This window comes from Engystomops pustulosus, chromosome 4 (assembly GCF_040894005.1).
Source record: "Engystomops pustulosus chromosome 4, aEngPut4.maternal, whole genome shotgun sequence".
NCBI lineage: Eukaryota > Metazoa > Chordata > Amphibia > Anura > Leptodactylidae > Engystomops > Engystomops pustulosus.
Window position 1 is genome coordinate 78,076,718 of NC_092414.1, and position 27,817 is coordinate 78,104,534.

The following is a 27,817-nucleotide window of genomic DNA, read 5'->3' on the forward strand; positions in this document are numbered from 1 at the left end:
TTTTAGATCTGAGTCAAATGTCATTTAAACCAACCCTGACTTCCTGTATCACTGGAGGCACAAGACTGAAGACTTTCCTGCCTTCGAGATCTGGTCCACCAAATTAAAAATAGTTTCTGGTTAAAGAAACATTCCAGCTTACTATTCTTCATCTAGCAGCTGGAAATGAGAACTCATATCCCATAGTACCCTAGCTCTGAATCGGGAAGCATAAAATCGAAATACACTATTTTGGCTGTAACATGTATTGGAATAGTGAGAGAAACATCAATTAATACCAAATTACCACGGATGAAATAAATTTTAAGAATAAAATGTAAATAAAAAGTAACTCCTCAGTATAGCCATGCGCACAAACAGCATTTGGGCCTCAGAAGTCACACACTGTTTGTATACTTTACTCAGTTCTGCCCAATATCTATATACTGTATACAGTAGCTGTATACCCAGCACCATCAGCATCAACTCCACTACCGCATGAAGTACAAGCAGACCAAGACAACTCCAAAGCCATCGGGCAACTTGCACCGAACAAGCAGGTCAGTCTTAGGGTGTAGGAGCGGGCAGTCGGGCAAGGGAACTCAAGGCCTCTTGATGTATCCAGCGGGTCCTGCCTGGCATAGAAATAAACGCAGCCAGAAAATTTTCACATATGAAAATTCATATTCAAATGCAGCTGGCATATTGTTACAGTGTATTGCATTTGATTGAAAATGTCTGCCCTTGATTCTAGATACTAAATTTCTAATAGGAAAAAAAAACCAAATGTGTGATTAAAAACAGCCTGGAAAACAATTATTATTGCTGTTAAATGCCTTTTCGGCTTCTTAAATAGTTACAAGGAAACATTAGAAAACACTTTGCATAATAGAATATGACATTGTTACAGCAAACCAGACAATTACCTTAAGAAGCAAGAGAGTCAGGAACTCAATTTGCTGATGGGATGATAATTCTTTCAGGTCGGCTGCGGAGAATGAACTTAGATCACTTTCCTTCGCCTATAAGCAAATTACAAAAAGCACAGACAAAAATAAATACATAAATAGTTATCATTCATAGCAGCTTTGGTTTAAAAAATAAAAAATATGATCAAACTGTTTTTCACAAGTACTATTTTAATAGTTGTAGAGAAATAATAAACTTGCACAAAATTGACCTAATCAGTGCCAGTATGTTGTCAAACAGCTGAACACCTTCCAGATCCTGTTTATTTCCTGGTCTAGTGTACGCCTGAAATCTGGTGTACAAGTTCTTGGCACGCAGGCAGGAATATATCCGCCCTCTCTGCACCACAACAACAAGTAGGCAGCAAAGCGGGCCGTCGTGGGGCGTTCAGATGCAGGCTATGGTGTAGTTCTACTTCAGACCGTACCTGGAATAGAAGCGCCCCAACGACGCAGTGCAGCAGCCCTGCGGATTTATCAGGAGGAGTGGGCCTCCCGATGGACCCAACAGGTGCAAGTGAGCGCGGGAACATCACACGCTGACGACCATAGTGCTAGCATATGATAAATGTGCCCCTATATTTACAATGGAAATAGGTAGAGACTGTATGGAGCCACATGAGCTACATGCTAGTGCATCCACTGATGTCTGTACTATTAAAATATCATGTTATTTCTCCTATCGTATGTGGCCAAAGATAAACACAATTAAAAGAAGAAAAATTACTGTTTTCTGGCAAATTTTTCTCATCAAAACGGAAAAAAAACTTACAGCGCATCAAATGGTGCCATTATAAATGTTATACTCACCGCAGTCCATTTGTTGGCAAGACTAATGCAGGCATTGGCAAGAGTCATGTCATACCTACAAAGCAAAGAGTAGAATTTTTTTTTCATCCATTCTGACGGAAAATTAAAAAACACAACTAAATTATATAAAAATTAATTGAAACAATCTGTTGAGGCAGAAGCGGAAAAAAAAAAAAAAAAAGGAGTAAATGAAGATATTGATATACTGATGCCAACGAGGTAAATGGCATAGGGCAATTTTATTCTGAATATAAATGGGTGGGGCCCAAGATCACACACAAGTTACCAATATAACCTCATCACCTCCAATACAAAAAAAACAACATCTAGAGATTGGGCCTCTCTTTATTCACTGTATTTTTTATGTAAAAGCATGTTACCAGCAAAAACTTACTTTGGTTGCACTGGTGGCATGCCAGGTGTGTGCATCCATCCATTCCAGTCAACTTTGTCCAGAATGTCCACCTACATACACACATATAAATCTATTTTTAGCCTATGCAGATTTAAACATAAAACACCATACGAATACAATACACAATAATATAGATTGTAACAAAGCACTTAATACATTTGCATTCAGAATTAAAGTCAGTTAAAGGGAATCTGTCTTTAGTTTTGACCCTACAAGGAGGTACAGAAAGTGTTCTATAGCAGTCCATTTTAAAACATGGCTGGTTTCTATAGGGCTATAACGAGCTGGCCATGCAGTGATTAATCCATGTGTTGTTAGAAGCAGCAGGACTGTGAAAAATTGATTTATATTCCAAGATTTTGGGAGTACTGGGAGAGTCTCATAAACCTACAATACTGTATAAGCTCTACAATGACTGCTCTGAGTAAAAGCTGTTTCAGGCTTCTGGTTGAATGCCACAGGGGTTGTAGAGCAGCGTATATATAAATAATCAGGTATATATTAGCAGCGCTCCCGACACGGTCTAAGGTTTGTCATGGTTACAACAAGTGGTAGACTCCCCTTACATTTGTCTTTACAACTATGAAATGAATCGGGTAGAAAAGAAAATATCTACCTTGTCCTGGAAATATGAATACAGGAACGTCTTCCACTCATCAGTGGTTACACTCTTATAAGCAAACACCTGAATGTAGGTTTTCAAAAATCCCAGGAACACATCTAGAAAAGAAATATTTACCATTGAAAAGTACACTCTGTCTCAAAGTATCATTTTAAGAAATAAAAAAAAAAAAAATGTTCAAAGTAAACACGTATTACCAGTAATATGTAAACTGTGAAGGAAGCAATATCAGTAAAGGGGGCATTATTTCATAAACTTTTCCTGTACAGCTCGTTAGCCCTAATTAAAATATGTCCCAGGACATCCTCCAGCACCAGAGGTTGATAACAGTGATAATGCAGTGATAATGAAATTATCACTATGCTGCTGGTGTGTAGCAGAACCGGCAGGCGTGATGTGATGGTGTCATCCTGCCTGCCGGCTTCAGTACTACACACAGCAGTAGGAACAGGGAGAGGTGAGTAACTACGTTTATTACTCTTTTTTTTCATTAAGCAGCAACAAAGAAAGAAGAATGTGAAGATGGGACACTATCAGGGGGAGCAGCTGGTTGTATTTAATATTACGGGGAGCTACTGTAATAATATTTTTTTATTTATATAGCGCTATCAAACTGAGTGGAAGCAGGGTAGCTGCTGGTAGGGGGAACACTATAAGGGAAAGTTCCATGTGAGGAGGAGGGGGGAATTATAGTGTGTGGGGGTGCACTAAGGGGCGGGACAAAAGCATAGCTCAGGGCAAAAAGATTTTTGCTGGTTTCTGTTTGTATACAGAGGCCAGAGGTGCTATCCCAGCCACAGCATTACTTTCAGCTAGTAGCGTGCCACATACAGGCAGTCCCCGGGTTATGTACAAGATAGGTTCTGTAGGTTTGTTCTTAAGTTGAATTTGTATGCAAGTCGGAACTGTATATTTTATAATTGTAGCTCCAGACAAAAATGTTTTGGTCTCTGTGACAATTAGATTTTAAAAATGTTGGGTTGTCATAAGAACCAGGATTTTCAATAAAGCTTCATTACAGACGCCTGTATTAACTTTTACAGATGTTTAAGCCTAGGGCTTAAAGTACAATAAATTACCAAAATCCAGAGGTCCGTTTGTAACTAGGGTTTGTCTGTAAGTCGGGTGTTCTTAAGTAGGGGACCGCCTGGATACATTTTTTTTTCTATTCCCAGACAATCTCTTCAAGTGTTTTCTCATAATACAGGGACTTGTAACAAAAAGAGTGGTTTGTGTAGGCACTAGATAATACTGGCATATTGCAGAAAAGCTGCCATATTGGGCAACAATTTCTTCCCAAATAACCATGAAGATACTTGTCTGGATTGTATAGCCTCATGATAAAGTGTTCCATAGTCAGCAGCAAGGCAACTTCCAGTAAGCCAATACTATAACAAACATTTGTAAGGAATGAGGCTTCTTTTGAAATGCAAAACATTTATCTTTTAGGTCACTTATGTAAGGTGGAAAATGTATATAAATCATATGTTGAATACATTTTGTGTACATGGAGTACAAGAATCACAGACCTGGTCCTCCAAGAAGCTGCTCCAAGTAGAACAAAAGTGCAAATCCTTTCTCGTATGGGATAGAGGAGAAGGCCACATCCACATCAACTTCATGCAGATTGGGAACCAGGTTTGTGAGAGGGTTAGTGGCACCAAAGGTATTAACCTATATTCCGGGAAGAACACAGAAAACAACATAACAGTCAATGAAAGCCAACATCAATGGAAAAGGTAATCATCAAAGTGAAATCTTCATACCGTAAATAAATGGAGCACAAAAAAAAAATCCTTTGGATAATAAAGGCATTGACCTTTCTAAAACAAAAGTCCACACAGTAAAACTAAGCACATACCGTATTTACAACATGGTTGCATGTGCCTTCTGAAACAGGATTTATTCTTTTTGCCTTTAATAGCTTAGTTTCTTTTTAAACACTAAAAATTATGCAAATGAGCTTCAAGGGCTCCTGTCCAAGGAGCCCCTGCTGGCTTCACCATTTGCTAATTAATCACACCTCTTTCAGAGTTTCTGGCCGCCTCCCACATCTGCCGGATCTCATGTATGTAAACATCTTAAGAGTTTCCTACATACCGCATTTTGAAGCTCTTTCCATCCCCCTGAGGCCTTGAACTGTCGGAATTGCTCCCCATAGAGAAGTCCATCAATTCTCCTCTCCAGATACATTGTGTGGCCTTCATTTAACCTGAAACAAAGAAAAGCTGCAACTAAAATATACTTATAACATTGGTTTGTCCTCAATCACAGAAAAAAACAAAAACAAAAAGTATAATTTAAGAAGATGAATTTTCACCACCTTCACCAACCTCCACTCTGTGCATTCTTCAATAGGCATTGTACTGCTAATTATGGTTTTACCGAATTTTATCCATATGATTTGTGTGTTGGATATAATGAAAACTTACTATTTTTTTCCCAATATGGCTTTATGCATTTATTTGGTTAACATTGAATAGGTGTCTAATTATGTGGTTAGAAAGATCACTCCTTATGGAGACTTTGGCAATAAAGGCTTAACAAGGATAAAGACTTAAAGCCATTAATATTCCACTGGGGGGTTCTGGAAAAATATGCAAATATTTTTTTTTCCAGAATGGGATGAGGAAAACATTACCTCTTATTTGCCCGGTAAGGCAGCCCCCTTGACATCTAGCATGACTTGATGCGGGATAAAAGCCAATATATTCAGGAGTATGCCTTAAAAGGTAGCTAAGAGAAAATGTTTTCTTATCCCATCCTAGAAAACTGAGTAGGATATATACCCCGGATTCTGGCTTATTTGAAAATTTCTCTAACCCCAGCCATTTTTAATAAATGGATATTTGCAGATCAATACTGTCAGATGAGCCAAGCTTTCTGCCCTAGACCAAAAGCAAGCATTTGGCAACAGAGAGATGAATAAGCATAGAATAATCATAACTTCAGTACTCCATATATTTATTTGGCTCCATATTGTCAGATGGGTCGTTCTAAGGCCCTTTTCACACTTGTGTTGCAGATCACATGTGCAATTTGTGAAAAAGTGACATTTTTGCTAAGAGTTCTTATGGTTTTATGCCATTTGCGTTTATCCTGGATTTTAGGGGCGTTTTTCATGCCCATGTTTCAAATCAAATGATTCTTTAATTGGTACCCACATACCACTTCCTGCCTTTTTTCCCCCCCATCACCTAGCAACCCATCCATTTAAAACACAAAGCACTGAAATGCAAAAGTAGAGCATGCAGCGATTTTGACACGCTTGAAAAAAATGCAAATAACAAGCCCAGAGAGAACAATGGGTCAGAGTGCAATGCAAGTTTGGAACGTCAAAAGCATGCGCAGAACTCGCGCATGAAAAACGCAAGAGTGAAAGGGGCCCAAGTTAGAGAAGTTTTTCAAGCTCTGCCCATCTAAATAATAATTGTAAAAAGGGGTTACAATGTAAAATCTACCTTTACCAGAAAAAGTATTTGCTTTTTTTTTTTAGTAACATTATATGAAGTTATGGCAAAACTTGGGGCAGAAAAATGCACCACGCTGTGCTAAGATGGTTAGGTGCAATACTGGGTACAAAAATGGATAAAATGACATACTATATGTGGAAAATAAGGGACTCCCCTATATTACATCAACAGGAAAAAGACCTTACATATCTTGAGGGCAAAAATACTTTTAATAACAAGGCAGATTTCCCTTTGGCAAGTTACTACCTATACAAAGTGACACAATGTGACACAGGTCCCATAAGGTAACGTGGACATTCTTACACTTTCCCCATCAGCTAAAATGATTTTGCTGGTGGATAACAGAGAAAAACCATTTAAGGAGACAAATGCACATACCAGAAGTTTTCCCAGGTTCTGTTTGTAACCAAGTTTCCTGTCCAGCTGTGTGAAATTTCATGTGCAATGACCTACAGATGGACAAGTGTTTAGTGCAAGAGACATTTGTAACTATTACTGTAAGTACAGAGAGCTGTCACTTGTTCAGACTTCAGTACCCTGAGAATGTGTTCTATCGCAGAAATGTAGGGATTACATGCTTAAAATGCAACTGTAAAGTTGTAGGGATTTTACCAAATTATTATATGTGATTCAACCTTTAAAAACAAGCAGAACGATGCCTACTTTGTGCTGCTCATCCTTTTCTTTCCAAAGTTATGGCATTTTCTGTTCTAAAAGTGTTTGGCAAAAATCTTGTTTTTACCAGTGGTGAAGTCAACAGAATCTAATGTCTGCCAGTCTCAAAAACACAAAATATGGTAATGCTACTTTCAAAGCAAGAATGTGTCCAAAAGCATGTCTATGACAACCGAGGATAGGGGTTGTAAGAAATTCTTGCTGCATCCATTGTACTAGGTGCATCTTCATACTTTAATAGAGGCTGTGACTGATACTGCAGCCCAATTTCATAAGTTAGGAATTAAATATTTAGTTCTACATATACATTTTACATATAGACATGACAAGTGAGGATTGGCCACACTCAATGACAGCGGGGCCAATTCTTATATGGATCCACAAAAGTACAAACTATAAAGCTGCAGCAGAAAGGATAAGCATATCATATAATATATATATCATATTTTACTGATACAAATATATGATGATGGATTAAAATCCATCATGTGAATGTAATCCAATCACAAAAAACCTATGACAATTTCATTAATCAGCAAATGTTTTTTGTTTTTTTACACTAGATACTCACACTTGCTAGAGATCGGTCACCAGCCTGAAATACAGAAGCAAAAAAAAATAAATTTTACATTAAAAAAGAAAATTGTGATGCAAATATTGTTTTAATTGCCAGAACTGGAGTTTAGAATTTTTTTTTTCAACTTAAGTGAGGAATATTAGCTTCTACATGGGTTTTGCTTTCCTTTGGATCAAATGTCAATGATAAAAAAAAGATTGAACATAAGCCTTAGAAGAGCCGCTGCAATGATTAGTCATTGACTCGATCATTTCTTGCATTTCTACCATTCAAATATAAAAGAAAAATAATGATCAACATCAAGTCAATTCAAACCATTGTAAAATTAAGGTACAAGAAAAAAATTAAGATTTTGTGTGATTACTACTCCAACTGTACACATGAACACAACAAGCAAATCTGCATGTCTGTTATACAAATACACAATCACTTACCAGCACAGTAGGAGTTACAAAAGTAAGGCAAGGGTTCTCCATTCCACCGTATGGAAATGATGGAGGCAGAATGAGCAAGTCATATTTCTCCCACACGTAAGGGCCTACCAGAGACTCCGCATATTTCAGCATTTTTTCAGTCTGCAACATATATGAGGAAAACAATATGTCATTATATTACAAAAGGGAAAAGCTCAAATCACTTTTACACAACAAAATAAAATCTGACCATTTTAAACATATGCCAAGCTGACAATTTACTGATATGAACAGCTAGTCCTAGAGTCTAGCAGCAGTATTGATCATACAAAGCTACAGTGTTCTGTATTGGCACGGTTGATCTCCGTAATCATACCTTATGTGTTTTGTTGTTGTTAGTAGCAGCAGGACTGTGAAAACTAGATAACTATTCCAGCATTATAATAAAGTTAGTACATTTGAAAAAAATATGTCCATCAAGTTCTACCAAGTAAGGCAAAGGATGTAAAAGAATGCAATTATATATTATAACAGAACCAATGTTATTTTGCTGTAAGCTCTCTGTTGTTGGGACCAGCACCTGAGGCAGGCTATTACACAAATACACAGATTTAATAGTAAAAAAAAAAAAAGAAAAAACCCTTGTCACCTCTGGAGTTTGTAGCTGGACATTACAATGAGCTGCACCCCTGTAAGAGATCTTACACAACAGTTTCTCTACTTTGCTCTGAATAAGAACAGTGGCAGGCTTCTGGTTACATACTACAGCAGAGGAAAGGGGCGGGTGAGCTGTTCGAATGCAGAGATCAAATAATACAGCATCTTGAGTCCTGCTGCTACTAACATAGAGAAAAGGCATGATCACACAGCTATACAGGGCCTCTTTGTAACACCATCTGCAGTTTTGTATGGTCAGAACTGTTGTTTAAATTTTTACTTATGACTAGAAGCTTACAAAGCCAAATTATCATCAAGTGAGATATTCTCTAGGTATACAAAGAGTTCAATATGGATCTAGGATGTATGAATTTAAGAAACCTTTCAAAAACACTGCTTATTACAAAGTAAGGGACCATTCAGACATTTGTCTTTGCAGCTAGGTAGCCTTAAATGTGCAATGCGCATGGATATTGTGCAGTGGGCACATTACCCCACATTTATCAAAACTAGTGCAGTCTGTACTATGTGCAGTCTGCCTGTGGAGTGTGCAGAGTGCTCCAGATCAATCAAAACTGCCGCACGGTCTTCATTAAAGGGAACCTGTCACCAGGGACCTCATTTTCACTACCTGCATTGCAATTATGTCTTTCTGCATTCTCTAAGCATCTGCATTGGAATATAATTGTTTTAACTTCCCTTCCACCCTCACAGAATTCTTTGTTTAGTCCCAGTAGTTGCCTTTGGTTTGTCTGCATTTTAAAAAGCAAGTGACTTGTTGTGCTGCAAACTCCTCATCTCACAGCCTGGTTAGCTGACATCAGTGGGGGAGGGAGGAGCTGTACAGGAGCACAAAAGTGGGGGCTGACAGCTGAGGAGTGAGCAGCACAGACAAGTCACGTGTTGTTTTTTGAAATGCCTCCAAACCAATGCCAACCTCTAGGACCCCTTACCAACGTTACGTCACACATAGGCTCCCTCTGTATGGAGAGGGATCACGGGCTGACACCTCGCCAAACAAGGTGGACGATGGCTGCATATTTTAGCAAACACCCACCAATATCCAAATATTTAACCCAGTAAATGCCTCCGGCAAAGCTGTTGGTGGCACTTAAATCCCGCTGGTGCGTGGGCGCCACCATATTGGATTAGATTAGTCAAGCCAAAATCAAAAAGCCAACATTTAACTCATTCATTACAATGTGCGATTTGCACATTGTAATAATTTATGTGGTTAATTCCCATATATTGCCATACTGTGGTATGGCAGTATATGGTAGGATCAATCAGACTACTTTAGGGTTAAAGTACCCTAGGGTGTCTGAAAAATAGTAATAAAATTAAAAAAAAAAAAAATTTCTAATCATCTCCCTTTCCCTAGAACTGATATAAATATAATTAAACAGTAAAAATCACAAATATGTTAAGTATCCCAAAACATCCGATCTATCAAAATATAATAAAGGTTTTCAACCCCATAACGGAAAATGGCGCCCCCAAGTTAAAAATGTCACTTTTTCGGCCTTTAGAAAAATACAAAAATTTTTTTTAAAAAAGTGACCAAAAAAGGCCTTAAAGTCCTTAAAAATGGTATCATCGAAAAAGTCATCAAAAAAGTCACAAAAAAAATTTACACCACCCACAGCTCCGTACACTGAAGTGTGAAAAAGTTATTACCACCAGAACATGGCAACATGTACAGTTGGTTTTACTTTTTGTAAATGTATGAAAACATTATAAAACCTATACAGATTTGTTATCCCCGTGATCGCACCGACCCATAAAATGAAGTAGACATGTCATTTGGGCGCACAGTGAAAGTTGTAAATCCAAGCCCACAAGAAAAACGGACCAAATTGGTTTTTTCACCATTTTCACTGCATTTGGAATATATTCCCGGCTTCCCAGTGCATGGCATGGAATATTAAATACCATCACTAAGAAGTGCAATTTGTTATCCAGAAAACAAGCCAATACACAGCTCTTTACATGTAAAAATAAAAAAAGTTAGATTTTTGAAGGTGGGGAGTGAAAACTGGAAATGAAAAAAAACAAAAAAAGGGCCAGGTCGTTAAAAGGTTAATTTCCATCTTTGACAAAAAAAAAAAAACACCTGTAAAGACCCACCTCAGCAAATTCATAGACAGCTGCTTCCAGCGACTCCTTCTCAGTCCATACTGTGGTCCTTGGACCTATCTTCCTAACAATGACATAAGAGTAAGTTATTTGTATATTGTGGGGAAATGACAAAACAGAAAAAACACATTGAAGTGTAATATAGAGTCTGAAAAAAGAAGGATGCGTATAGAAGATAAATACATACCTTATTGAGCACAACAACTGTTAGAATCATTTAAAAAAAACACTAAAAAGGGTAACAATGTTATCGGTGGACGAATGGGGTTCCCACCCCTGATGAAGCTTACGTGATCGGGCCATCTTCCTCTGTTGGACAGCACTTGGTAATATTGACTATGTAGTAGCTATTGCACATACCAACTTTGTGGAGTTCTACTGTTCATATTTATGAATTGTTGTATGCTTCTATTTTAGATTATTATTTATTCATATACTTACTTATACTTACATTGTGTACTTTTAGGCCACATTGTTGCGGAATTAGCTCTACCTTCTTACGTACCGTATATACTCGAGTATAAGCCAAAACAAGTATAAGCCAAGACCCCTAATTTTACCACCAAAAACTGGGAAAACCTATTGAATCGAGTATACAGCCAGCCCCATTTAGTATACAGCTATCCCCCTGTCAAGCGCATAAAAACTTAATACTCACCCCCCGATCCCCGGCGGCGGCTCCCGCCGGCTTCTCTCTTCTTTCTTCTATAGCCGGCAGAGTCGCGTCCATGAGACCTGCCAGCGAGCGCAGACTATGATGTGGCGGTGTCGCCGCTGATGACGTCATCAGCAGTGACACCGCCACATGGTAGTGTGCGCCGGCAGATCGCATGGACGCGACTCTGCTGGCTAGAGAAGAGAGAAGAAAGAAGAGAGAAGAAAGAAGAGAGAAGAAAGAAGAGAGAAGAAAGAAGAGAGAAGAAAGAAGAGAGAAGAAAGAAGAGAGAAGAAAGAAGAGAGAAGAAAGAAGAGAGAAGAAAGAAGAGAGAAGAAAGAAGAGAGAAGAAAGAAGAGAGAAGAAAGAAGAGAGAAGAAAGAAGAGAGAAGAAAGAAGAGAGAAGAAAGAAGAGAGAAGAGAGAAGAGGAGCCACCGGGAACCGCGCCGAAGAATGGGAGCCGTGCCAAAGACCCGGACACCGGAGGGTGAGTATTACGGTTTTAATTTTTTAATTGACTCGTGTATAAGCCGATACACAAGTATATATGGTACCTGTGCTTCATTTCACATATTTATAAGCTACGTGTTCGTCCACCGATGTTTTGACATTGTAATCCTTTTTAGTGGTTTTTTAATAGATTTTAACACTTTGCGCTACATAAAGTATATATTTATCTTCTATACGCATCCTTCTTTTTTCAGACTCTATAAGAGCAAGTTATGAATACAAAGAGGTTTCTTAGGATACATAAAACATTTAATCAATTGCATAACTTGTAAAATCCATGTCAATGCTTTAGAAAAATCTGAAATAAAATTCCCTTTAATGCAAGTCAAAATCTTCATCTGCATGGTGTAAATTTGATATTCAAAATGGTATCAATTTTCTAAGCCAAATTTGTCTTTATTTGCACCAAAAAATGGTCTATATGTTATGCCGACTTGGTGCCTTTTAGAGAATTTAGCTTATTTGATGAGGTGTGGCTTGAGAAAATTTTTCCACAATTTTTTGGAGGCAAAGTAAATTAATTTATATATAGTATCAAAGTGTGGTAGCCAACCTGAAGGTGCACTAGATTAGTAATCCCGCATCAGTCACTGTGATAAATCTGGGCCACAGTAGAAACCTATGAACTGTTTAAACCGAGCATTTACTGTTAAAGTATTTTACCAGATTACCTTAAAGAGGACCTGTCATCCATAAATTCGGCACTAGGAGCTGCTTACTAAAGTAAGCAGATCCTAGTGCTTAAAGGGGGTTCTCAGGAGGTGGAAAAACATGGCTGCAGTCTTCCAAAAACAGCACCACACCCGACCATGTGCTGCAGCTCAGCTGTATAGAAATTAATGGAGCTTAGTTGCAATACCACACACTACCCATGGTCAGGTGAGGCGCTGTTTTTGGAAGACTGCAACCATGTTTTTCCATCTCCAGAGAACCCGTTAAAAACAAACGCTGCCGCGTTAGAAGGATAGCGTTACCGGAAACCTTCGATAACTCTACCTAACACTGCGGCGGAGTAGAATGTAAACGCCGGACCACTCGCAAATTTGTCCGACGTATTCTCGAGGGGGTGGTCCAAGGCTATGCCTCTTCTCCGGACCGCCCCACTCGCACCATAGTCCGGCAGTGACTGCCACGTGTCATGCGGCAGTCACCGCCCCTAAACACGCACACAATCCCGCCCCCTCATGAATACATCGGACCACCGCATTGTTAAAATAGCGTTATCGGAGGTTTGCACCATATATACATCCCCCATAGGCCAGCAATGGGTGCACGGAGTGGTATGATGCAGCACACGTGCGTCAACCTACCATTCCATACCCAGGGAAAAGATAGGACACCTCCTATCTTTCCCCATATTACGGCTCCATGCGACATGCATCTCTATGGGGAGGAGCGGGGGCGAGCAGCGCTCACCCCCTTCTCCTCTCCCGTGTGCTGAAGTGTGCCCGCCATGCATGGCGCTACGGCAGAGCACATTCGTTTGAACGTAGCCTAAGAAGTATTCATATCATAGTAAGTAATGCCATATTGCTGGGGTACAAAATCCTTTACCGATAGTGAGGGTTCAACTACCTATACCTATCTTAACCTGGGTCAAATGGTCACAACACCTGCCAGACTTTAAAGGGGTAAATTTATGAATGTGTTTGTGTTTTACAAACCAACCAATCACAGCACAGCTTTCAGTTCATATTCAACTCTTTAAAACTAAAATCTGTGCTGTGCTGGTTTTTATGGCAAGATATACAGTATTTATTTCAGATAGTCTGTCCAGCGTTCCCTTGCATAAGCAATATCCGGGTGCAACCACAACTCAACAGAGTGTTCCTAAATATACCAAAGGGAGGCCCATAAACCTCTTTGACAACCATGCTATTTTTAACCTTTAGGATAAAGCATTTTCTTAAATTTCTTCTGGTGTAGTTTTCGTGTTTCAAATGGTGTGTTATTCAATGTGTGGTGTAAAAAAAGATTTTGTCTTTCACTACAATCATGGTGATACTAAATCAAGTCCTCAATAATGAAAATGCAACACCAAGCAGGAGAAGTAGTGATTATAGAAATTACAGGTAGTGATTATAGAAATTACAGGGTCTATTGACATGGTATGGCTTAATGACTATTCAAAACAACGAAGTATCAAGTATGAGCACCATGCACAGAAATACATGCACTTACATGCCTTGGTATGCTTTCGATTAGGTTATTTAAAAGAAACCGGTCACCAGGGACCGTATTTTCACTAAAGACAGGTTGTAGAAGCCCCCCTACAGTGCAAATAAGTCTTTATGCCTTTTTCATTTGCATTACAATAAAATTGTGTGTTATAACTACCTTGCAACATGTGACTTGTCTGTGCTATAAACTTCTGAGCTCTTGGCCCCCACCTTTGTGCTCCTGTACAGCTCCTCCCTCTCCCACTGATGTCAGCTCACCAGGCTGTGACCTCTGCGACGTAGCAGGAGGAGCTGTAGAAGAGTACAAAGGTGGGGGCCAAAAACTGAGGAGTAACACAAAGTCACATGTTTTTTAAAATGCATCCAAACCAAAGCCCAACCCCTGGGACTACACAGAGGATTCTGTCAGGGTGCAAGGCAAGTTATAACACACAATTATATTGTAAAGCAAATGCTTAGAAAAGGCAGAGAGGCATATTTGCACAGCAGCTACAATGAGCTTCTGCAATCTGTCTTTAGTGAAAATGAGGTCCCTGGTGACAGGTTCCCTTCAAGGTTTTCTGAGGAACGTACCGACATGCTGTACTGCTGCCAGCTACCTATATAATGACTTGTTGTGTCTCACATGTGTGAGACACAACAAGTCCAGAGATCCTGCAGGCCATGGTAGCACCATTTATGCCACACAGTTTTCTCACAGTACTATGACAACATGCAGCCTAATGTAGTCCTCCTCATTACACATATGAGGCTATAAAAGCTACAAGTATCAGTAACTTCAGTGATAACTTAAGAAACAGGTAAGCACTGGAGTGGCACTGAAAAAAATACAATACAAGTACACTTACCTCCCCTCCAAAGCGCCAACTACTAAAGCAATCAAATAGCTGGGTATGGGCACCTATTTAAAACAAAATAAAAGAGCTAATGTTACAAAATCAATAAATTGACTTTTAGGCATACAATAACATAATTGAACTTCCCAGTTGCCAGTATGGTACCACATTACAACATCCAATTATATTGTGGTCCTTCCACAGGCTCAGAAGCACCTACTAATAGCCAGGCTCTACAATGGTTGGGTTCAGTGTTAACATACACTCACCGGCCACTTTATTAGGTACACCATGCTAGTAACGGGTTGGACCCCCTTTTGCCTTCAGAACTGCCTCAATTCTTCGTGGCATAGATTCAATAAGGTGCTGGAAGCATTCCTCAGGATTTTGGTCCATATTGACATGATGGCATCACACAGTTGCCGCAGATTTGTTGGCTGCACATCCATAATGCGAATCTCCCGTTCCACCACATCCCAAAGATGCTCTATTGGATTGAGATCTGGTGACTGTGGAGGCCATTTGAGTACAGTGAACTCATTGTCATGTTCAAGAAACCAGTCTGAGATGATTCCAGCTTTATGACATGGCGCATTATCCTGCTGAAAGTAGCCATCAGATGTTGGGCACATTGTGGTCATAAAGGGATGGACATGGTCAGCAACAATACTCAGGTAGGCTGTGACGTTGCAACGATGCTCAATTGGTACCAAGGGGCCAAAAGAGTGCCAAGAAAATATTCCCCACACCATGACACCACAAAAGGCAGAACCGTTGATACAAGGCAGGATGGATCCATGCTTTCATGTTGTTGATGCCAAATTCTGACCCTACCATCCGAATGTCGCAGCAGAAATCGAGACTCAGACCAGGCAACATTTTTCCAATCTTCTACTGTCCAATTTCGATGAGCTTGTGCAAATTGTAGCCTCAGTTTCCTGTTCTTAGCTGAAAGGAGTGGCACCCGATGTGGTCTTCTGCTGCTGTAGCCCATCTGCCTCAAAGTTCGACGTACTGTGCGTTCAGAGATGCTCTTCTGCCTACCTTGGTTGTAACGGGTGGCGATTTGAGTCACTGTTGCCTTTCTATCAGCTCGAACCAGTCTGCCCATTCTCCTCTGACCTCTGGCATCAACAAGGCATTTCCGCCAACAGAACTGCCGCTCACTGGATGTTTTTTCTTTTTCGGACCATTCTCTGTAAACCCTAGAGATGGTTATGCGTGAAAATCCCAGTAGATCAGCAGTTTCTGAAATACTCAGACCAGCCCTTCTGGCACCAACAACCATGCCACGTTCAAAGGCACTCAAATCGCCTTTCTTCCCCATACGGATGCTCGGTTTGAACTGCAGGAGATTGTCTTGACCATGTCTACATGCCAAAATGCACTGAGTTGCCGCCATGTGATTGGCTGATTAGAAATTAAGTGTTAACGAGCAGTTGGACAGGTGTACCTAATAAAGTGGCCGGTGAGTGTAGATCATGGTGATTAAACTCCTTCGATGTTGTGGTCAGAACTGACCACAGCGTTTAAGAAGTTCTAAGCGACAATCTCCTGCATTGGTACCTCTTTGCCTCGTGATTGTGGGTGCGGATGCATTTTCATTGCGCCATAGTAATGCCCCTTGCCTTCTAATGTTAACCCTATAACCACTGGCAGGACCTCAGATACTGGCTTTCAGCTGTTTGCTGACAGCCATAATATTTTTTCTCTTCTTTTAGATTAGTTTCTATTATGTAAAATGTCTATACTTTACTATTACATACAGCTGCCCATACAAGGAATCACAATGCTGTAACACAGACAAATTACACAATATATTAGATTGTAACATACATGTTATACCGCATAGGAATGTAAAAGATACTTACATTTTGCTTGAACCGATAGATCTTCCTTGTGCTGTCATGTGGATCAATAAAATCTCCATCATTTAAAGCACTCATTAATGCCACCAATTCCTTTGGAACAGACATCTATAGGAGATAAATAATAATTCTGTTCAATATCAAGTACTGAAAAACACTGATACATTTACTAAAAACAGTGCAGTTTGCCAGTGTATAATGCAAGGTGCACCAGATTCAGGATTTCTGGCGCATGTTCTTCATGAATTTGATGATCCCTGCACTGCCCAGACCGTGTGCACAAACTTTTGTTTGGTGCTCCTTTAACATAGGGCTGAAATACATTTCTGTCGGACTCTGCACAATAAATGTGCCGTCACTTTCACAAATAAAATTTGTGTCACGGGCAGATGTGCGACACAGATGTGGCAGGGACAGGTTTTAAATACAGTATTTTTTGGACTAAAAGGCGCACCGGAGTATAAAGCGCACCATCAATAAACGCCTGCTAAAACGTCTAGGTTCATATATAAGGCGCACCGGAGTATAAGGATGAATGACCATCAGGTGGCAGACCTGTGCAGAGTTCAATGCAGCTGTTGTCTGTAAATATGGTTCACATATAAGGCGCACTGGACTATAAGGCGCACCTTTGATTTCTGAGAAAATCTAAGGATTTCTAGTGCGCCTTATAGTCCGAAAAATATGGTAATTGAAAAAATCCAGCTCACAGGACAATCCGGGATAATCGTAAAAGCATGCAATTTTCTTTATTTTATCATTAAAAGATCCAAAAATATACAAAAACAGAGGGAAATGCACCATCACAGCTCAAGGTCAAGGTCACATACCCCTGAGGAAGTCACCAGAGTAGGTGACGATACACGTGTGGTTCGTTCCTCTCTCCTCCTCCCCACTCCGACCTTGCCTTCCTGCCTCCTTTACCTCATTACATGGATCTACATTAGGTACCGTATACGTTAGGCATTTAGGCTACTATATACAGGACTGTTTGGTTTACTTTCTGCACTGGTCACTTTATATATGCACATATTTCCTGCTGCAATTTGACGTTATCCAGCTGTATTTAGCACTTTCTTCATTGTCCTGCTTTAGACATTTGTCGTTTTGACTGGGTCGGTCTTGGGCTGGGGAGCCCAGGACATACAGGTCCTGGGAGGTTAAGTACACCTTGCATGGTGCACTTTTTAAGTGTTTTTATTTTATGGTCTTGTTGTTATTGTGATTATGTATATGTACTAATAAAGCTTTTTTGATATTACCCCAGTCCATTATACATATCCTCTCTCTTGTTCTTTTGTTGGTTACAGCTCAAGGTCATAATTAAGGATTTTTTCCGAAACGCATAGACCATTGAGCTGTGGTAGTGCGTTTCCCTCTGTATATCTTTTGTGGAGCGTTTCCCTCTATTGTATATCTTTGGATCTTTTAATTATGAAATAAAGAAAATTTTATGCTTTTACGATTATCCCAGATTGTCCTGCGAGTTGGATTTTTTCTATATCTTCTGTGTTGGACTTGGAACAACGATTATCCTTGCTCAGTCTTACAGGAATACACTAAGCCATCAGGTGAACTGACTCGCCTTTACTTATTTGCAAGCAGTTTGCACATAAAAAACCTTGCAAAGTCTGACATAAAACTGGTGCAAGGTCCATAGTAAATGATCCCCACTGTCTTTTTATTACAGGAGTTTTTGCTGATTTTTTACAAAAAAAGACACACAAAAAAAAAAAAAATACACAGACCTCCTCAACACCACAGGATTCAGCCACAAACTTTATATGAACACATCAGTTATTCTACCACACCAAGTCAACAGCTGGAATAAGTAATGGCAGAACTCGCTCATTACTACAAGACAAGTGACATAATGATCTTCTGTATTCCAGCTAAGACTGTTGAACTGTTGCATTTTCAACACTACAACGTAAGTGAATTGGTAGCCCTAAACGTAACAGTGAGACTGTGGCTACCTTGATATTTTGACACACTGCTGATGCAACCAAAGTTGCTTTGTAGCCATTGCTTACATTTGGATTTTGTTCAGGTTACTCCAGATTTTCTGATGTCGCTTTAATGCACCTGATATAAAATGTGTAATAAGGTAGCGGTAGGAATTAATATATTTTAAGTCCAGTTGTACACAAGCGAATTTGATCAACTGCCCCCAATGTAGAACTGATTAACTGACACAGCAAGTCGGCTCAGCAGTTCTATGTACGGGCAAGTAAATTCCACTGACACAAGGAGCGAGTTTGTCGGAACAAACCCACCCTTAACAAGCAGCAATACATTCACAATTAAGCAGAAAATAAAAACTCTGTTTCAGTCTTTAGAACAGGAAAGATTTATTGCCATCATAAGGTAATCAATACCAGGAGCACCATTGACACCGTAATGATATTTCCAGTGGCAGAAGGAGAGGGTGCAGAATGGACGCAAGCGCTCCTCCCCCATCCCTTGTAGATAGGAAGTGCTCTCCGTAGAACCTGCTCTATCTTTTGGGTTGCGGCCGCCCACGTCAATCATGCCGTGCACAGCCCCCAATACTGTCATGTGCCTAAGAATATCTCCCAAGGCACCACTGACAATAGTGTTTTGGCTGGGGATAGTTAGCATTTTAACATTTTGGTAAATAACAAACCTGACAGTAGTAGGTGAATTTCACTGATGGAGTATCTTGACAAGGAACAATAGTTCTACAATGTGTGGCCTGGAAAACATAAAATACACATTTATAATAGTGCTTATTATATTATTATATATTCAGTCACATTGTAAAACATGTTCCGATAAATCAATGAATGTCTATAAATCGATAAAAAAAAAAAAAAAAAAAGCTATTTAAATGGACCTTTTCAGATACAAATTAAATACTCTGTGGTGCTAAATTATGTGTTTTATCTGATAGATTGGAAGGGGGTAAAGAAGGGGCATTGCCAATTTAAAACATGCGGGGCAAGGGCCCTGAATGTCCCTGGGCAGAGCGATCAGTAGGAAAGCTGTCTGCACATGTTGCAAATTCCGTACAGATTTTGCTGTGGATTGGGTGTTGGATAATATTGGTGTTGTTAGCTTTATGAAGGTTTGAATCACAAAAAGAGAACAAGGACCAAGGACACGTCACCTGCAGTCACAGGCAGGGATTTCATAAAATTAGTACTTTTGTTTTTGGAGTGAGCGAGTGCATGTGGGGATAGAGCATGAAGGTTAATGGACAATATGGAGTATTGGTAGTTATACATTGGGGCTCTTGCCCTGAATGTTTTACAAAGCCCCTGGGGAACAATATGTATGATTGATATAGAAGCCTATTTAATAGACCCTACACATTAACAAAACATTGGTATAGCTGGATTGCTATTTTATGCACCCATCCAGTAGATGATTTTGGGAGGTCAGCTGAAGTCTGACAGCAACTTCTTTCCCCATTCCCATTTAGAAATGTAAGCATGAATCAAAGTGTCCATAAACAAAGCAGGGTCCAATGATATCCTTCTATATTCTGAGAGATTCAGCATTATACAGAAAAAGAACTATGAATTATTTGTACTAATGACCTAAGGAGTCAATAGGGCAGAGAAAGGAGTCATGCTGGACTCCTCCTAACATGACTAATGTGGCATAGGACAACTACATCGTCAACAGCTTCAGCAGCCGCTACCCAGAATTGTAATCTGTACCTGCACTATAGGACATCTGAATGCTGAATCTTCGTAAAGGTGAATCTCCCTCTATATAGAAGGACATTATTAAGAACCTGTCACCGTCCTCGATAAAGAATAAGAAAGCTTGTTCCCAGCACACATGGTAGATTCACAATTGAAATGGCAAGTATGAATTCTTCTTTATAAAGAGTAAAATCAGACCAGGATTAAAGGAAACCAACCACTTTAAAATAGTAGTTATAACCCTGCAATACCTTGCACCAGCTTCTTAATTTTCAGAAACCACTGTATTGCTTGAAAAACTTGTTTATTCATTAGATTTCAACCCCCCTTCAGCGCACCATGCGCGCGACCGTGCGTGTGCCTCAATAGGAATTGTCGGAGAGCCAGTGACGCCACCGAGCTCGCGTGCGAAGTTGCGCAGACGCGAGTGTGCCCGAGAGCTCGGTGACATCACTGGCTGTCCGACAATTCCTATTCAGGCGCACGCAAGGTTGCGCGTATGGTGCGCCAAGAACGTATGATGGTGCGCCTATGGGGGGGGAAGAAATCTAATGAATAAATGAGTTTTTCAAGCAATACAAGCGGTTTCTGAAAATTATGAAGATATGCTCCGGCACCAGCTCACCCTGAGCTGGTGCAAGGTATTTCAGGGTTAGAACTACCATTTTAAAGTGGTAGGTTTCCTTTAAAGACCAGAATACAAAAAAACTGGTGGGTCTGATACCTACCTCATGATATAAGCAGAATGTAAAACCTCTAAACCTGATATCTCGTACTTTATTACGATGCAAGAGACCTCACCTTGCTTTATGGAACATACTGTATATAGTGGTTTTTACGAATTTTTGTAAAGTCCACTTGCTTCATGCATAACAACCTGCCGAAATCCAGATATTTTTTTGTCTTTGGTCAAATAAAGACATTAAAAAAGAACAATCAATCCCCCATATATTGATATTTATTGCCATAGGGAACTCTAACACATAATCTGTGGAAACTGACATCTACCAGGATGTTACATCTATGACATGTCAACTCTTACTGCAAAATTTCCTTGCAAAAAAATGCAGCATTTGGTGTGCCCTTTTTCTGCTGTAGAAAATCTGCAGGGTGTCCCGCCTTGTGTGGACACACTTTAACTCAACTCCTTGTAAGTAATACATTGAATTACCTGGCACTGACTGAAGAGATAAGGATGAGTCTTTCCAGCAGTCTGTTCAGGTTTAAGCCACTGAAGAGCGGAAGATTTTGGGGAGGTTTCAGAACATATTTCCAAAATGGCTTCTTCTCCTCTATGCAAAATAAAATAAAAAAATATGTTGTCAAAAGGGTTCCAGATAATAACTAACATTGGCATGTATACAAAATGAACAGTTCTGATACAGTCTGAGGCCTCATGCAGACAACCGTATTCGTTGTCGGGTCCCGTTTTTGTGGGCATTTTTTTTAACTGTAAAAACTGACTGCGCTTTACCTGTATGTAACCCGCATGCAAGCCATATCCTCAAAAAAAAAAAAAAAAAAAAATACGGCGAGCTGGCACCCACCTGACCTGGTCTCCTGGGCAGACCACCGCAAAAACTGCCCCCCTGTGGTGGGGCGGCATGTGTTTTTTGTGTTCCAAAAAAGTCAGAAAATAGGACATAGTTCAATAGTTCTATTTTTATGCATAGCATGGCCAGTTCATGGTGCAGTAAGAATCATAAAGTTAACCTTATTTGTCATTATCATATACGGTAGTTATCAATATCTCCCAATTAAGTGAATGGGGCCATGTTTAAGAACAAAAAAAAAAAAAAAAAAAAAAAAAAAAAATTTAAAATACATATCTATACATACATACATACATACATACATATAATGTATCCTAATGTCCTATCCAAAAAATGAACCCTAGCGTGATTTTTCAGTCTTTTCAAAGTAGAGCGGTGTTTGTAGGTGCCACAGAACCAGAGATATCCTCTCAAACTTACAAATGGGAGTGCAATTTTCATATACAGCTCCCACTGCTGGAAGTAACTTTAACTGTGGATATTTCTGTGCCTGCAGAAACTAGAAACACAGTCCTTATGCAATATTTAAGTGGATACTATCTTCTTTAATATTATACCAGAAGGGTATCATAAAGGAGCTGACAAGAGGTGCTCATATGCAGAAAGTGGAATTGGAGAAAATTGGGAATTGGAAACTGCAGTAACCTGGCACATCCACTACACATCGCAGATCTTTGCTTCCAGTTCCATCAATTGTTTTAAATTTCAATGCTAGCAGCTGGTCAGTAAGAGTGCCAGTAGTCAGGTCCCCTCACTGATACGACATTCATGGCCTTTCCCAAGGATTGGTTAATCAATATTTTTAACATGTAAAAATTAGGAAACAGGTCAAGTTTTGGTTGTATAGGTAAAAGCCATTGCTAGACCCAAGCATGAAGGGACCATGAAAAGGATTGAAGTTACCCCTACATCTAGGAGTGCACAGAACCTAGTTGTAACTGTGGCGAACACTCAGAAGCTCAAGTACAAAAGTATCACGAGAAAAAGCTAAGAAAGCAAATCCAAGCTAAAACCATCATAAAAGTCATCATAAAACCACCATAAAAGTCATTATGCAGTGTTCGAGACAACGTAATACAGGATAGGTAATAAAACTGGTCAAAGACTCTTCACTTTATACGAGGTTGCAAATTGTAATCATTAGTTTCAAAGCAATACAAAGTGTCAAAAGTCAAAAAGTCACAGAGATATTAATGTGGAGTTATTATCAGAATCTAATAACATGCACAAGCTGATAACCTGGTGCCAAGACCACTGTGTATCAGCACAGACATGTAATATAATCATGACTTGCAAGAGAAGAAGACAAAAAAAAAAACAAAACTGTAAAGCACCCAGATATCAAGGAAATAACGGCAGATGTACCTGGTCAAGGGGGAAGGAAGAGTGATTTCCAATGGTGTGCCTTTAAAACTGTGAGCTGCCCCAAGGGAAAATTTTGCCTCTTGTCCATTTAGAGAAACCTTCTTGATTGTGAGGTCTTTGGTGTCCAAAATCTATGGAGAATGAGAGCTAGAAATAAGCTATGATAAATCACACTCTGAAGTAGTAGTTATATACCAAAGTGTAAGCCTGAAATTATTGGTGCAATTCGGGACTTTAAAATGTTATTATCTGCTTTGTACAATAGTCTGATGGCGCATTTAAAGTCAGGTTCCTTCCTAATAGGTTTCAGTATTTGATAAAGACCATATGGTCAAATTAAATTATTTTGCTATGGAGACTTTTTCCTGCAAAGCCATGTTCCTTTTTTTCACAGGGCACATCTCTTATGTTGTACTAGCCGTAAAAGTGTCAAACTCTCATGATAAATGCAAAACATTTAAAGGGAACCTTTCAGCAGAAATTGACCTAATAAACCACTACCAGTATGTTGCCAAGCAGCTGAACACCTTCCAGTTCTTTCATGACCCAGTATGGTGGCATTATCCAGTAAATCAACTAAAAAGTGAAATGTAAAGTGAGATGTAAACTGGCTGTAGAAAGTCAAGGAGGCAGAAATTTTAACACTGCAGCTAAGTACTCTATTCCTCAGAAATTGAAGGTCTTGCATCCTGAGAAAATCACTAACCAGATCTCCTGAAGTCCAATGCATGATGTCAATCACAGTGGAGGAGGCGTTCAGGGTTCCCCACCTTGACTTCAGTGTTAAACTCTCCACCTCCTTGACTTTATACAACCATTTTACTTCGAAGTTGATTATCCGAATAATGCCACCACACTGGGCAAAGAAACAAAAACTAGAAGGTGTTATGCAGTTTCACAACATACTGGAAGTGTTTCATTGGGCCGATTGTTGATGACAGGTTCCCTTTAAGACAATCTTCTGGCTTTGTGTTGAAATAGCAACATAATAGACAAGAGTGGAGGGTTGATGCCTTTATGGGCCAACTAAAGTGGTTGATGAGAATTGCAAACTTTAATTTCTCATGTCTCCATCAGGCATGGTATAAGTCAACATCTGAATAGAACACATTTTTATACACAAATAGACACAGTCATTCTGATGAGAATGTAGTCATTGACAAACAGAACAGACATCAAAACCAAATAGAGAACTGCAGAATGCAAATCAATCAACAAATGTAAATGGGTGCAAACTGCAGTAGATCCTTGGCATGTAACCAGGGCTATCCTTATCATACACAGTTATGTAATTTCATAAATGCAAGACAAGAAAGTCAACTTTTATGCATCCTGAATGGTTTTTCTGTTCCAAAGATTACTCTTAAGTAGATATAGCGTCAATACGTGATAACTTCATGTAATAAACATGATTAATGATACGCAAATGGCTTTTCTAAATTAACAGCGGCCCAACTGCTGACCTCATACGACATTATACAAGAAATGGTTATGGTTATGTCTAAAAAATGTATGTCCTACATATTCTATGCATATGTATATTATTAAAATGTGGCAATGACCACACTGCATGGGGATGAATAATGACATATACATAATGATGTATACACCCCACCACAGGGGTAGAGAACCAATGGCTCGGGAGCCAGATGTGGCTTTTTTGATGGCTGCATCTGGCTCGCAGACAAATCTTTAATAAAATAGTGATTGGCCATCCATTGCTGCCTGCATCCTTTATGCCACCCAGGCACCGTCACCGGCATTAATGCTTAGGCGCCTGGGTCATAGAGAGGAGTGGATGCCGGCATCAAGACCCTTTCTATAACCAAGGTGCCACCGCCTAAGCAAACATAACGACAGCATGTGCCGTGGCTACCTATCTACTGTGTGGGACGTGCATATTGTATGGCTCTCACGGAATTACATTTTTAAATATTTGGCGTTCATGGCTCTCTCAGCCAAAAAGGTTCCCGATTCTGCGCTATACAAAGCAAGATGTGCTACTGGCAGTGATACCTAAACCCGTAAGGAAGATATCAAACAAATAAACAGCTAGTTGCTTGCTGTCCGCATGATCACTTGGCATGTTTACACAGAGCAACAAGTGACTAAACGAGTTTTAATTCAGCCAATCTTCATCACAAGTAAACAGGTCTTTAGACACCTACCATTAATGGAAAAAAACCTACAGATGGGCAATAAAGACCAGAATGTAACTTCCAAGAGTGTGGAATTACAAAACAGTAAGTTTACACCAAAGAAAAGTCATACTCTTGGCAAAAGAATGTCAAGTACAAAGAAGCTCCATCAGACATAGGAGACATCAAATTGCTCAAAATAACTATACACCGATCCAACCTTGTACTGTTTATTTAAAAAAAAAAATTCTACATAGCTGCTTTTTTTGCTGTTGTGGGAATGAGCCCCGATGTCTTTTTTGATGATGCAGATTCTAACAGATCAGTAAATATTCGTCCCTTAGTTTATATAAGCAGCAGGAGAATCTATGCCCTGCTACACCTATTGTAGTTTTCCTCAATGATGCCTACAGATCATAAATAGAGACAAAAAAAAAATACTAAATATATACATTTATAACTACAGATCATCAATAGATATATACAAACCCTAAACAGGTGCATGCATGTAGATACTAGTAATATACATCCATACATACAGATCCTTAATATATACAAATAGATACTAAAAAGATAAATAGGTACAAGTATGCAGATACTAGTTATAAACATCCATACAGACCCTAAACAGATGCGTACAGACCCAACATAGATACATCCATGCGGATACTAAATAGATAAATACATACAGATCGCTATACATATATACATGTATAGATAGATGGGCTGAGATCTATATACTGTGCGTGTGTGGGGATACAGGGCGACAGGTAGAAATAAAAGTAGAAGAAGGAAGTGGGCACGGAGTGTGAGCAAACGCTGTGTGTATGTGGGTGCAGGGCACAGGTACCAGGGTGCTGAGGGAGTCCTGCAGGCATCGCACAGTCTGGGCAGAGGAGGCGGAGATCACGTGGCTGGAGAAGTCCACTTTCAGGTGCAGGTTTAGGTGTCGGGTGATGAACTGCTCCGAGGAACAGAAGGAGCTGGGGTCAGACATGGTGGCTGCGATACCGGAGCTGTGTCCACACTACACACTGACGGCAATGTGACGGCTCAGACAACAAGAGGGACTAAAGATAAGCCAATCCTTGCACGCAGCACGGCCACGTGACCGCGAAAGTCATTATGGGAGTTGTAGTTTTTTACTGCTGCTGTCTCAATCACAAAGGAAGTCTGTCACTGATATCGTGTATATGAGCCATTAGAAGGCAGAGTGAAAACCACACTATATTCACTAAGTTTCCTTAATCCATAAATATACAATACCTCCCAGAAAAAGTCACTGTATAGGAGGTTATAATGATTATTCTATGTCGTGAGCTCCCTCTAGTGGCGGGGGAAGGTAGCAGGCAAGGCAATGCTCCACACATTAGAAAGGTTCCTTTAAAAAAAAAAAAAATACTTTATTCTGAAATCTGAATTTATGTGGATGGTAAAATAATGTGGACAATAAGAGTGAATAGACGCCTCCATGAGTAGGAAAGGGCAGACTGGAGATAATTTCTGCAGTACATGAAGATATGTACTAGTGAAAGAGAGCTGTGTAAGACTCTGTTCACATCTGCATTACATGCTCTAAAAATCCAACATACTGTGCTGATTTGTCCAGTAAAAAGCAATATATTGACAGTCTATGACAGAGCCAGAGATACTGGAAATGGGGGTTCGACTGCAACCTTGCCCAGAGTTGGAAGGAAACCTGGATGTGGGCCCAAGGGAAAACATAACAATTTAAGGTGTGTCTTTATGTTTGTCCTTGACAATATATTAATATGGGGGACTCCAGAACAGTATATAAATATGGAGTATGTGGGGCTCCTGGACCGTATATTTAATATGGCAGATCCTGGAATGTGTATTAATGGGGTTGGGGGGCTACTCGGCAGTTTCTTAATAGGGGGGAAAGGCTACTTGACAGTATATTCACTAGTGAATTATAATATAGGCGCCAGGGCCTATTCTGGCCTTTTTGCTGCCCCCCATCGCCCAGCAGCCTACCCCTGATTCATTTATCACAGAAATTGCAAGGAAATCTTTAAAATGTATCTACAACCTGATATTAATATGCTAAAAGCATTCATAACAATTGATAATATACACACACATCGCAACTAGATCACTGACACTACACATGCTGATGCTGTTTCACACACTAGTAGTCAATCAGTGACACTGACATTAGTGGCATCTAGTACCTTACAGGTAATGATCTGGAAGAGGGTTTCATTGCAATTTCTCCTGGCTGTGGTTTATCACTGTTGAATTTACCGCCAGCTATCCTCAGCTCAGTCCAGCACATCTCCACACTGCAT

The 27,817-nt window shown here is 39.7% G+C and overlaps 1 protein-coding gene across 1 annotated transcript in view; it reads right to left on the minus strand.

The window, feature by feature from the left end:
- The window catches only part of LTA4H (leukotriene A4 hydrolase), a 29,543-nt gene extending 2,971 nt beyond the window's left edge, over positions 1–26,572 (minus strand). The window contains exons 1-16 of the mRNA XM_072146454.1: positions 26,356–26,572; positions 23,368–23,498; positions 21,621–21,741; positions 19,423–19,491; positions 16,779–16,883; positions 14,920–14,972; positions 10,717–10,789; positions 7,954–8,094; positions 7,514–7,537; positions 6,646–6,716; positions 4,895–5,006; positions 4,324–4,468; positions 2,789–2,892; positions 2,152–2,222; positions 1,758–1,812; positions 906–1,001 (exon numbers count right to left, since the gene is read on the minus strand). Of these exons, the coding sequence (XP_072002555.1) occupies positions 906–1,001; positions 1,758–1,812; positions 2,152–2,222; positions 2,789–2,892; positions 4,324–4,468; positions 4,895–5,006; positions 6,646–6,716; positions 7,514–7,537; positions 7,954–8,094; positions 10,717–10,789; positions 14,920–14,972; positions 16,779–16,883; positions 19,423–19,491; positions 21,621–21,741; positions 23,368–23,498; positions 26,356–26,502 (1,518 nt within the window). The 5' untranslated portion in view covers positions 26,503–26,572. The remainder of the gene's footprint in view (positions 1–905; positions 1,002–1,757; positions 1,813–2,151; positions 2,223–2,788; positions 2,893–4,323; positions 4,469–4,894; positions 5,007–6,645; positions 6,717–7,513; positions 7,538–7,953; positions 8,095–10,716; positions 10,790–14,919; positions 14,973–16,778; positions 16,884–19,422; positions 19,492–21,620; positions 21,742–23,367; positions 23,499–26,355) is intronic.
- Positions 26,573–27,817: the final 1,245 nt, after the last annotated feature.